The sequence below is a fragment of the Sinohyriopsis cumingii genome, chromosome 4, assembly GCF_028554795.1.
Source record: "Sinohyriopsis cumingii isolate HCF-2022 chromosome 4, ASM2855479v2, whole genome shotgun sequence".
Taxonomy (NCBI): Eukaryota; Metazoa; Mollusca; class Bivalvia; order Unionida; family Unionidae; genus Sinohyriopsis; species Sinohyriopsis cumingii.
Genome location: NC_142964.1, coordinates 85,657,301 through 85,671,560, shown reverse-complemented (window position 1 = coordinate 85,671,560; position 14,260 = coordinate 85,657,301). Strand labels below are relative to the sequence as shown.

At 31.2% G+C, this 14,260-nt stretch overlaps 1 protein-coding gene across 2 annotated transcripts in view; it reads left to right on the top strand.

Moving 5' to 3' along the window:
* The window catches only part of LOC149801589 (AP-5 complex subunit beta-1-like), an 84,962-nt gene extending 74,563 nt beyond the window's left edge, over positions 1-10,399 (top strand). For both annotated transcript variants that reach the window (XM_089955836.1, XM_089955837.1), the window contains exon 25: positions 8,574-10,399. In XM_089955836.1, coding sequence (XP_089811962.1) covers positions 8,574-8,761 — 188 coding nt within the window. In that variant the 3' untranslated portion in view covers positions 8,762-10,399. The remainder of the gene's footprint in view (positions 1-8,573) is intronic.
* Positions 10,400-14,260: the final 3,861 nt, after the last annotated feature.

Genomic DNA, 14,260 nt, shown 5'->3' with positions numbered 1-14,260 from the left:
GAAGTCAATGGCAGTTCATAGCAGAAGTTTATTCACCCTAACCCCAAATTTCTACCTGCAATTTTCATGTCCGAAGGTCATTTTTGACACCATGTGATGCTCACAGTGCAAACACATGCCCTTTTCCTAGATGAAAATTCTGCAAAGAAGTGTGTACTAAACAGGCTGATGCAGTTGAAAATAGTTGCCATCCAAGCCATTTTTGAGATATTCTTCTTGCCCCTAACCCATGCGTTTACTGCTATGGGAGGCTAGCTCTTCTCCCTAGCCAACTATTGGTATTTTACTGTCATCATATTGCAGAGTAACTATGGAAGGTGTGCATGCCTGACATCAGTTTCATGAACAACACAAGCCTGAAACACCTAGTTCACAAATATATCCATATCTTTAAATAGTAAACAATAATAGCTGAAAAAGTCACACCATAGCCTTAAGTTAAGAAATTTGCCAGGGGCCAATTTATGAAACTACCCTGCTACTGGTGTTTCCAGGATGACTGGATTCAAGAGGTAGCAGTGTTTATTTCCTTTTATTATTATCATCATGTAAGTATTGGAGAAATATTTCTTTAAAAATTTACATTTTGTTAAATTTAAATAATTCTGGATTTAACCAAATTTAGCATGTGCTTCAGTCTTGACCCTGACTGAGATGAATTCAATGGTCTGCAGTATCAAGTTCACAGTCCAAAGCCATGACAAAGATTTTCATCATATGAGATCACATTATTATTAATCAGATTTGGTGATTGGTAATCTGTGTAAAGTCAATATTGTGTTGTAGTACATCTTACAGGTGATTTATAATCTGTGTAAAGTCAATATTGTTTTTTTAGCTCATCTTACATGTGATTGGTAATCTGTGTAAAGTCAGTATTGTGTTGTAGTACAGCTTACAGGTGATTTATGATCTGAGTAAAGTCAATATTGTGTTGTATTACATCTTACAGGTGATTTATATTCTGTGTAAAGTCATTATTGTGTTGTAGTACGTCTTACAGGTGATTTATAATCTGTGTAAAGTCAATATTGTGTTGTAGTAAAGTCAAGTAGGTGATTTATAATCTGTGTAAAGTCAATATTGTTTTTTTAGTTCATCTTACATGTGATTGGTAATCTGTGTAAAGTTAGTATTGTGTTGTAGTACAGCTTACAGGTGATTTATGATCTGTGTAAAGTCAAGTTGTATTACATCTTACAGGTGATTTATGATCTGTGTAAAGTCAGTATTGTGTTGTAGTACAGCTTACAGGTGATTTATGATCTGTGTAAAGTCAAGTTGTATTACATCTTACAGGTGATTTATGATCTGTGTAAAGTCAATATTGTGTTGTAGTACATCTTACAGGTGATTTATATTCTGTGTAAAGTCATTATTGTGTTGTAGTACATCTTACAGTGATTTATAATCTCTGTAAAGTCAATATTGTGTTGTAGTACATCTTACAGTGATTTATAATCTCTGTAAAGTCAATATTGTGTTGTAGTACATCTTACAGGTGATTTATAATCTCTGTAAAGTCAATATTGTGTTGTAGTACATCTTACAGTGATTTATAATCTCTGTAAAGTCAATATTGTGTTGTAGTACATCTTACAGGTGATTTATAATCTCTGTAAAGTCAATATTGTGTTGTAGTACATCTTACAGTGATTTATAATCTCTGTAAAGTCAATATTGTGTTGTAGTACATCTTACAGGTGATTTATAATCTCTGTAAAGTCAATATTGTGTTGTAGTACATCTTACAGTGATTTATAATCTCTGTAAAGTCAATATTGTGTTGTAGTACATCTTACAGTGATTTATAATCTCTGTAAAGTCAATATTGTGTTGTAGTACATCTTACAGGTGATTTATAATCTCTGTAAAGTCAATATTGTGTTGTAGTACATCTTACAGTGATTTATAATCTCTGTAAAGTCAATATTGTGTTGTAGTACATCTTACAGGTGATTTATAATCTCTGTAAAGTCAATATTGTGTTGTAGTACATCTTACAGTGATTTATAATCTCTGTAAAGTCAATATTGTGTTGTAGTACATCTTACAGGTGATTTATAATCTCTGTAAAGTCAATATTGTGTTGTAGTACATCTTACAGTGATTTATAATCTCTGTAAAGTCAATATTGTGTTGTAGTACATCTTACAGGTGATTTATAATCTCTGTAAAGTCAATATTGTGTTGTAGTACATCTTACAGTGATTTATAATCTCTGTAAAGTCAATATTGTGTTGTAGTACATCTTACAGTGATTTATAATCTCTGTAAAGTCAATATTGTGTTGTAGTACATCTTACAGGTGATTTATAATCTCTGTAAAGTCAATATTGTGTTGTAGTACATCTTACAGTGATTTATAATCTCTGTAAAGTCAGTATTGTGTTGTAGTACATCTTACAGGTGATTTATAATCTCTGTAAAGTCAATATTGTGTTGTAGTACATCTTACAGTGATTTATAATCTCTGTAAAGTCAATATTGTGTTGTAGTACATCTTACAGGTGATTTATAATCTCTGTAAAGTCAATATTGTAGTACATCTTACAGGTGATTTATAATCTCTGTAAAGTCAATATTGTGTTGTAGTACATCTTACAGGTGATTTATAATCTCTGTAAAGTCAATATTGTTGTACATCTTACAGTGATTTATAATCTCTGTAAAGTCAATATTGTGTTGTAGTACATCTTACAGGTGATTTATAATCTCTGTAAAGTCAATATTGTGTTGTAGTACATCTTACAGTGATTTATAATCTCTGTAAAGTCAATATTGTGTTGTAGTACATCTTACAGTGATTTATAATCTCTGTAAAGTCAATATTGTTATACATCTTACAGGTGATTTATAATCTCTGTAAAGTCAATATTGTGTTGTAGTACATCTTACAGTGATTTATAATATCTGTAAAGTCAGTATTGTGTTGTAGTACATCTTACAGGTGATTTATAATCTCTGTAAAGTCAATATTGTTATACATCTTACAGGTGATTTATAATCTCTGTAAAGTCAATATTGTTATACATCTTACAGGTGATTTATAATCTCTGTAAAGTCAATATTGTGTTGTAGTACATCTTACAGGTGATTTATAATCTCTGTAAAGTCAATATTGTTATACATCTTACAGGTGATTTATGATCTCTGTAAAGTCAATATTGTGTTGTAGTACATCTTACAGTGATTTATAATCTCTGTAAAGTCAATATTGTGTTGTAGTACATCTTACAGGTGATTTATAATCTCTGTAAAGTCAATATTGTTATACATCTTACAGGTGATTTATGATCTCTGTAAAGTCAATATTGTTATACATCTTACAGGTGATTTATAATCTCTGTAAAGTCAATATTGTGTTGTAGTACATCTTACAGTGATTTATAATCTCTGTAAAGTCAATATTGTAGTACATCTTACAGTGATTTATAATCTCTGTAAAGTCAATATTGTGTTGTAGTACATCTTACAGGTGATTTATAATCTCTGTAAAGTCAATATTGTTATACATCTTACAGGTGATTTATGATCTCTGTAAAGTCAATATTGTTATACATCTTACAGTGATTTATAATCTCTGTAAAGTCAATATTGTGTTGTAGTACATCTTACAGTGATTTATAATCTCTGTAAAGTCAATATTGTGTTGTAGTACATCTTACAGTGATTTATAATCTCTGTAAAGTCAGTATTGTGTTGTAGTACATCTTACAGTGATTTATAATCTCTGTAAAGTCAATATTGTGTTGTAGTACATCTTACAGTGATTTATAATCTCTGTAAAGTCAATATTGTAGTACATCTTACAGTGATTTATAATCTCTGTAAAGTCAATATTGTGTTGTAGTACATCTTACAGTGATTTATAATCTCTGTAAAGTCAATATTGTGTTGTAGTACATCTTACAGTGATTTATAATCTCTGTAAAGTCAATATTGTGTTGTAGTACATCTTACAGGTGATTTATAATCTCTGTAAAGTCAATATTGTGTTGTAGTACATCTTACAGTGATTTATAATCTCTGTAAAGTCAATATTGTGTTGTAGTACATCTTACAGGTGATTTATAATCTCTGTAAAGTCAATATTGTTATACATCTTACAGGTGATTTATGATCTCTGTAAAGTCAATATTGTTATACATCTTACAGGTGATTTATAATCTCTGTAAAGTCAATATTGTGTTGTAGTACATCTTACAGTGATTTATAATCTCTGTAAAGTCAATATTGTAGTACATCTTACAGTGATTTATAATCTCTGTAAAGTCAATATTGTGTTGTAGTACATCTTACAGGTGATTTATAATCTCTGTAAAGTCAATATTGTTATACATCTTACAGGTGATTTATGATCTCTGTAAAGTCAATATTGTTATACATCTTACAGTGATTTATAATCTCTGTAAAGTCAATATTGTGTTGTAGTACATCTTACAGTGATTTATAATCTCTGTAAAGTCAATATTGTGTTGTAGTGCATCTTACAGTGATTTATAATCTCTGTAAAGTCAATATTGTAGTACATCTTACAGTGATTTATAATCTCTGTAAAGTCAATATTGTAGTACATCTTACAGTGATTTATAATCTCTGTAAAGTCAATATTGTTGTACATCTTACAGTGATTTATAATCTCTGTAAAGTCAATATTGTAGTACATCTTACAGTGATTTATAATCTCTGTAAAGTCAATATTGTGTTGTAGTACATCTTACAGTGATTTATAATCTCTGTAAAGTCAATATTGTGTTGTAGTACATCTTACAGGTGATTTATAATCTCTGTAAAGTCAATATTGTGTTGTAGTACATCTTACAGTGATTTATAATCTCTGTAAAGTCAATATTGTGTTGTAGTACATCTTACAGGTGATTTATAATCTCTGTAAAGTCAATATTGTAGTACATCTTACAGGTGATTTATAATCTCTGTAAAGTCAATATTGTGTTGTAGTACATCTTACAGTGATTTATAATCTCTGTAAAGTCAATATTGTTATACATCTTACAGGTGATTTATAATCTCTGTAAAGTCAATATTGTGTTGTAGTACATCTTACAGTGATTTATAATCTCTGTAAAGTCAATATTGTGTTGTAGTACATCTTACAGTGATTTATAATCTCTGTAAAGTCAATATTGTGTTGTAGTACATCTTACAGGTGATTTATAATCTCTGTAAAGTCAATATTGTGTTGTAGTACATCTTACAGTGATTTATAATCTCTGTAAAGTCAGTATTGTGTTGTAGTACATCTTACAGGTGATTTATAATCTCTGTAAAGTCAATATTGTGTTGTAGTACATCTTACAGTGATTTATAATCTCTGTAAAGTCAATATTGTGTTGTAGTACATCTTACAGGTGATTTATAATCTCTGTAAAGTCAATATTGTAGTACATCTTACAGGTGATTTATAATCTCTGTAAAGTCAATATTGTGTTGTAGTACATCTTACAGGTGATTTATAATCTCTGTAAAGTCAATATTGTTGTACATCTTACAGTGATTTATAATCTCTGTAAAGTCAATATTGTGTTGTAGTACATCTTACAGGTGATTTATAATCTCTGTAAAGTCAATATTGTGTTGTAGTACATCTTACAGTGATTTATAATCTCTGTAAAGTCAATATTGTGTTGTAGTACATCTTACAGTGATTTATAATCTCTGTAAAGTCAATATTGTTATACATCTTACAGGTGATTTATAATCTCTGTAAAGTCAATATTGTGTTGTAGTACATCTTACAGTGATTTATAATCTCTGTAACGTCAATATTGTGTTGTAGTACATCTTACAGTGATTTATAATCTCTGTAAAGTCAATATTGTAGTACATCTTACAGTGATTTATAATCTCTGTAAAGTCAATATTGTAGTACATCTTACAGTGATTTATAATCTCTGTAAAGTCAATATTGTTGTACATCTTACAGTGATTTATAATCTCTGTAAAGTCAATATTGTAGTACATCTTACAGTGATTTATAATCTCTGTAAAGTCAATATTGTGTTGTAGTACATCTTACAGTGATTTATAATCTCTGTAAAGTCAATATTGTGTTGTAGTACATCTTACAGTGATTTATAATCTCTGTAAAGTCAATATTGTGTTGTAGTACATCTTACAGGTGATTTATAATCTCTGTAAAGTCAATATTGTGTTGTAGTACATCTTACAGTGATTTATAATCTCTGTAAAGTCAATATTGTGTTGTAGTACATCTTACAGGTGATTTATAATCTCTGTAAAGTCAATATTGTTATACATCTTACAGGTGATTTATGATCTCTGTAAAGTCAATATTGTTATACATCTTACAGGTGATTTATAATCTCTGTAAAGTCAATATTGTGTTGTAGTACATCTTACAGTGATTTATAATCTCTGTAAAGTCAATATTGTAGTACATCTTACAGTGATTTATAATCTCTGTAAAGTCAATATTGTGTTGTAGTACATCTTACAGGTGATTTATAATCTCTGTAAAGTCAATATTGTTATACATCTTACAGGTGATTTATGATCTCTGTAAAGTCAATATTGTAGTACATCTTACAGTGATTTATAATCTCTGTAAAGTCAATATTGTAGTACATCTTACAGTGATTTATAATCTCTGTAAAGTCAATATTGTAGTACATCTTACAGTGATTTATAATCTCTGTAAAGTCAATATTGTGTTGTAGTACATCTTACAGTGATTTATAATCTCTGTAAAGTCAGTATTGTGTTGTAGTACATCTTACAGGTGATTTATAATCTCTGTAAAGTCAATATTGTGTTGTAGTACATCTTACAGTGATTTATAATCTCTGTAAAGTCAATATTGTGTTGTAGTACATCTTACAGGTGATTTATAATCTCTGTAAAGTCAATATTGTAGTACATCTTACAGGTGATTTATAATCTCTGTAAAGTCAATATTGTGTTGTAGTACATCTTACAGTGATTTATAATCTCTGTAAAGTCAATATTGTTATACATCTTACAGGTGATTTATAATCTCTGTAAAGTCAATATTGTGTTGTAGTACATCTTACAGGTGATTTATAATCTCTGTAAAGTCAATATTGTTGTACATCTTACAGTGATTTATAATCTCTGTAAAGTAAATATTGTGTTGTAGTACATCTTACAGGTGATTTATAATCTCTGTAAAGTCAATATTGTAGTACATCTTACAGTGATTTATAATCTCTGTAAAGTCAATATTGTTGTACATCTTACAGTGATTTATAATCTCTGTAAAGTCAATATTGTAGTACATCTTACAGTGATTTATAATCTCTGTAAAGTCAATATTGTGTTGTAGTACATCTTACAGTGATTTATAATCTCTGTAAAGTCAATATTGTGTTGTAGTACATCTTACAGGTGATTTATAATCTCTGTAAAGTCAATATTGTGTTGTAGTACATCTTACAGTGATTTATAATCTCTGTAAAGTCAATATTGTGTTGTAGTACATCTTACAGGTGATTTATAATCTCTGTAAAGTCAATATTGTAGTACATCTTACAGGTGATTTATAATCTCTGTAAAGTCAATATTGTGTTGTAGTACATCTTACAGTGATTTATAATCTCTGTAAAGTCAATATTGTTATACATCTTACAGGTGATTTATAATCTCTGTAAAGTCAATATTGTGTTGTAGTACATCTTACAGGTGATTTATAATCTCTGTAAAGTCAATATTGTTGTACATCTTACAGTGATTTATAATCTCTGTAAAGTAAATATTGTGTTGTAGTACATCTTACAGGTGATTTATAATCTCTGTAAAGTCAATATTGTTGTACATCTTACAGTGATTTATAATCTCTAAAGTCAATATTGTGTTGTAGTACATCTTACAATGATTTATAATCTCTGTAAAGTCAATATTGTGTTGTAGTACATCTTACAGTGATTTATAATCTCTGTAAAGTCAATATTGTAGTACATCTTACAGTGATTTATAATCTCTGTAAAGTCAATATTGTTATACATCTTACAGGTGATTTATAATCTCTGTAAAGTCAATATTGTGTTGTAGTACATCTTACAGTGATTTATAATCTCTGTAAAGTCAATATTGTTATACATCTTACAGGTGATTTATAATCTCTGTAAAGTCAATATTGTGTTGTAGTACATCTTACAGTGATTTATAATCTCTGTAAAGTCAATATTGTGTTGTAGTACATCTTACAGGTGATTTATAATCTCTGTAAAGTCAATATTGTGTTGTAGTACATCTTGCAGTGATTTATAATCTCTGTAAAGTGAATATTGTGTTGTAGTACATCTTACAGGTGATTTATAATCTCTGTAAAGTCAATATTGTAGTACATCTTACAGGTGATTTATAATCTCTGTAAAGTCAATATTGTGTTGTAGTACATCTTACAGGTGATTTATAATCTCTGTAAAGTCAATATTGTTGTACATCTTACAGTGATTTATAATCTCTTTAAAGTCAATATTGTGTTGTAGTACATCTTACAGGTGATTTGTAATCTGTGTAAAGTAAACAGTGTTTGAACTACATAGTTTACTGTTTATATATTTTTCCAGATTTGCCGGAAACCATGTATGGAATTTTTCTTCCACCAAAGTATCATCTTCTGCTCAAATGCAGAGTCAGTGACATGAATGAAATTGCAGTCTTCATAGCTACAGACTTCTCTACAATTCTTCTGCATGTGGACAAGTTTCTGGAATCCTTAGCAACATGCACATCAGATCCAGGAAACAAGACATGAATATGCATGATGATTTGGCATTATTTTACTGACATTTCTCATTTTTGTGTGTAGTACTGACGCAGCAGATTTGTTTCCAGAAACCTGATTAAATTTATATACTACTCATATGGTGCAATAACATGGTAATTTTAGAGGGACTTGTGCAATATATGACTAAATATAGCCAGAAAATGTTTCCATAAAATACTCATACTTTGACTGCTACCCATATTTCTCCAACAATAAGACTAGGGGCTCATCCAAATATAATTTTCAAATGAGTAAATGGACTTGTGTTTGAAAATGGCCTTGTCATATTAGAGTCAAATTGTTAAAAACTGGGTGTGAATGCTTCTCTAATATTAAGTTCCAGGCAGTGATAGAAAAGTGACAGCCATTTCTTTAAACCATCTTGTTTAGTATTTAGAAGAATTCACAGAGATGCTGCCAGGCTGTGGGATTGCAGGTTTCTTGCAACAATGATTGCTAGTCATGCAACTTCCCAAAACTGATTGGGGAATGATCACGCAAATTATTCGCAGTTACTGCAATTTCTTGTACCCCATGTGTGCTGTTTGGGTTTTTTTTTAAAGACAAAAACTCAGAATAACTGTCAAATTAGAATAACTGTCAAATTAAGTCTTGGTCATCCATTTTGCCATTGCTATCAATCAAGCTATACTAAGGTAGATTTAGTGTTTTAATACAAGTTTCTGTATGATTGTGATAAGTGCAGATTTTTACAGAAACTATCCGTATCTATAACTGTCTCCTAGATGGTGATAGCAAACTGATCCATTGATCAACCATAACACTATAACAGAAATTTATAAAGTGTAACAAGCAGCTAGTTTATGAATGTTGAAATGAAGATACCAATTTCTTTACGGTTGATACTACAGAGCAAGTGGAGAGCTTTCATGTTTTGACATGACATGAACTGACGACAAAGAAATAGCTGGCACCTCATCCACAGGGAATGTGGAAGGGGAACAAGAGGCTTAGAAAAAGACAAAAAAGAAAAGGAACAAAACCTCCAAGACAAGTGGTTGAATGCCAGCAACTGGTTAAGGAAAGAACTAAAAGGAGGAATGTTATGTGTTTTGCGTCAAGAATTTTAGAAAAATAATCCTTTTGCTATTAAAAATGGTTGCACAAATTTTTAAACATTAACTTTGACAGGGCATATGGAATTGCAAAAAATAATTATTCAGACATCAGAAACAGTGAATGAACTAATGACTGTTCAGGTGTTAGGGGGCCATAGAGATAGCTTCCCTTTGTCAGAGGCTTTGAAGAAGTGAAGCAAAAGCAGAGAAGAATAATTACCAATGCAAACTAAATTTGGTATACAAATACCTTATGTATTTTTGCCAGAGAAGTGATATAAAGTCACTCAGTGTTTATTTTAAATTGGGTGCTCTATGTATCACCCATCAGCTACTACGTTACACTGTACACCTCTGATTACCTACCCCTCCCCCCTTGGGAGGTAAGCATGGGGGATCTATTTAAAGAAAATCCTTTCCAAGGTGAAAAAAGTAGTGTTTGATCCTCCACTGTGGTTAGTATTACTATTCACACCCACACACATAGAAGTGGCAGGTATGATAATCAAGAATATTTATTTTAAATAATAAAAAAGGATAAATAATACCTCTTGTTCTTGTGTGTTTTTCATTTACAAAAATTGAAACACAGTGTGACCCTGCTATAACATGATTGTTGGGATTCAAAAATGAGGACCTTACAATAATAAAAACAGTGGGGGATACAAGTGGGTGCATTACTGTGGATTAATTGACTCTGCTAGCAGGTTGTTCTAGATTAAACAAGGGGTGCTTAAAATAGTTGTTACATATTTAATATTTATTTGTAAGTATACAAAATCTACTATGTAAGCGTAAATAGTTGAGTATAGTACTCACCAGTCAAATCTGTTTTATCCATAATATTAGTTCCATCATCAATATACATAAAGAGATATCATTTCTATAATAAAAAATATTTCCTAGGTCTGTTCAAATCCGGACATTAATTTCTTTCCAATACTTTCACACAAACTTATGAAACAGGTGGATCTTTTCTGCAACATTTATATTTGCTGGACATGTCCAAAGAGTCTGATTTTCGGTCAACACTAAAATGCACAATTCAGACATTGAGAATTTCTAAAATGAAACTTGTATTTAGGCTTGAAATGCACATGACATGACTGAAAATTCACACAGAAGATCAAATGTATTGATCTTGTAATGCTCTTGAAATGAGAATTCAGCAGGTGTGTGTACACTGTACATGTAAACTGCCTGAACCCAGTTTGGGAGTAAACAATTCGACTGTGTGAGTTCAGAGCAAGTTCCCTAAATACTCTTGAGGCATTCTCTAAAAAACAGAGGAACAAATTTGATAAAATACTCACATTCATTGAAAAAAAATTCTTATAAGCAAAAAGCAAAAAAGCAGAGAGTAGAATGTTTTATTACATTAGCCAATCCCTTGTCCCCTATAACTTAAATGGTTTTGTTCCAATCTGTGTTTCCTGTATATATGTAAATGATTTGCAGCTAGAAAATAAAAAGGATTTAGATGAAACAAGGGTGGGGGACCAAAACTGCTGAGAATTTGGTCTATAAACTTGTTGCAGTAGATATATATGATGGTTGATTGAGCATATATCAATAATATATTTTATTCCCTTAAAACACAGAAAAATTTATTGACATTGTTTGCTTGACTTGTCAATACTAATCTCAAAGCCAATTGCATTTGTTTAACTTCAGACTTAGGGATGCCTGGAGCTTCAGTCTTGAACAGTTAAAGCTTTGTGTTCTGTATCCTGTTATCCATTGTAAATACCCACTAATTAACACTTTGATCTCAATTAGTTTGAACTAATACTGCAAGAATATCTGTTAGGAACAATGGGGTAATTTTTATAGGAAATGCAGAATAGTATACACTGGTCAGCTGGCAGAATGACAATAGATTACACCACAAAGAAGTGTGGGTGTTGGCAGCTTTCACTTTTTTTTAAAGCTAAGAAATCATTGCCCTGTAATCTGAACAACCTGTAGTAGTGAGATTAACTTGGATGATTAGCAATTACTGAAATTATCTGATTTATAAATTTGGATGAGAACCTTTTCTTTCATTTGAGCCAAAATTGTACACAGAATGCATTCAAGATGACTTACAGGCAATATTGACAGGCATAGTTCAAGATTAACAATAATCAGCTTTATAATCTGCGTACTTTATTTCAGAACTAGGCTAAGCCTATTTGGCACAAAATTGTGCACTTCAAGAAATTTGCAAAATTATTGTAAAATCTTGTGAGCCACGCTATGATCATATCTGAACGCATACACAATCTCTTCCTCAAAATGATAATAAACTTTTTGCACAGTTGTTTTCATACTTTGAAAAATAAAACTTTTTCACAAACAAATATACAAATTTTCATGAGCAACATTATGATCATATTACATTCAATCTCATACATGATCTCCCCAACATGATAATAAAACTTTTCATGGATTTTTTTTTGTACTTTACAACAACAAAAATTCTTGTGTATGAAAAGATATAAAATTTCTTGAGCCACGCCACAATTGTGTTATATCCGAATTTGTGCTATAATGGAGTGTGCTATAGTGGGGTCATACAGTATAATTATTGTATGATTGATACAGGTTTTTGGAAATGGACAGCACATGGACTTGACTGTAAAAGGAAGGCATGCTGGCTTTATAAAAGGAAGGCATGCTGGTTATAAAAGGAAGGCATGCTGGCTATAAAAGAACGGTGTTCTCAAAGTCTTTACACCTTCTAGCAATTTGTTCCTCAGTTAAACAGTTCGAGTATGACAAAAGTACATTTTCTATAACTATCTACTGAATAAAGCTTAGATAATGTGATTGCTAGAATTGATCAACAGACTGTTTAAAGCCTTTTTATACCCCTACCATTGCCTGTATAGAACTAGGGGAATACAGTAATTGTCGTGTCCATTTATCATTCCATCAGCCATAATCTCGTTACTGCAACTAGTCCTGCAGATTTGTATGGATTGCTGTGAAACATGACAGTACTCCTGCCCTTTTGTCTTTTATCCCAATTCAGAGTAGACAACCTAATTACTGCAGCCATTCTCAGTTACTGATCAATGGCCAGGAAATTTGGTAAATATTATGGGCATTACCTGAAGATATGCATATTAACAAATCACCTTGATACCACACTTTTTGTTCGAATCATTGCTCTTTTTTTGTCTTGTAGCTTAATGCAGTGTATGACACAGTCTCACTAGTATATCTAGTCCCCCATATTTTGATGGATTGTCATGAAAGGGTAAAATATGGTCAGTTGTATCCTCTAGGTGTGCATGTCAAAGCTTGTTGCTATCATAAATATCTGTTGCGGTATAAAAATGGCTGCCTTGATGGCAATCCTGACATTTTTTTATATGGCTACTACTCCCGACAAAATGGTTATATTGAAATTTGGTCTTCTACCCATGATATCAAGGTTAAATGCTATGATAAAGAATTCTGTACTGCACTTAGTTATCAAGTGAAAATATTAACACAAATACAAGAAAATAGTATTTTTGGTTTTGTTGTCATATTTGCTATGTTTGAGTTTTTCAAGAATATTTAAGATTGTTTCAGTATTCAGCATTTATGGTCTTAGATTCTGGAATTTCTTTTCAGCCAGCAGCGCTTCAGTTTCTATGAGAGATTTTTGTTGATGGCTTGCAATGAAAGTTGGTAGGTAAATACTTTATGGTCTGAAGATGCACATACAGACAAATCACTTTATTCCCCCAGTGGAAGAAATGCATATTTAGTCAGAAGGCATGTCTAAATCCTCGCTGCTTAATTTATCAGCTGTCCGACCCAAATTAAATGATACAATAATAACATGTTTGGTACTTAAAGTACTTCTTTGGGGTTTGGGAGCAAACTGAAAGAGGGATCCAATAATGAGTGAGACCCATGCATAAGATACTCTGATTATCTGAGCTCGTTACCACTCTGGAGGCTGCATTCCTGATTGGATTTTGATCAAATTTGGACTATATGCTTAATTCATCAAGGTAAAAAAAAAATTGAAATTATGAGCAAGATGCAGTGATCTGCATCTGATTGAGCTTGTTACCTCTGTAAGTTAAATTTGTGATCCCATTGTTATCAAACTTGAAATATAGCTAGTGTTATGAAGATCTTGGATGGGTTTGATGAGCGAGATCCATGATATTAATAAGATAATATTGCTTCTCAGATTGGTCAACATTTTTACTACATTGGAAGCCAGATTTCCAATCTGATCTTGAAAGCTTCAGAATAAGTGCTTATATAAGTAATGAGTGAAACTTATTGGCCGACTTTGTTACCACTCTGGTGGCAACATTTCTGATCTAATTTTTATCATAGTTGGAATACTCTGCTGTCAGGCATTTCTGCGCACCTAAGGTTTTCGTTTCCAATATTGAAGCAAAACGCATACCAAATT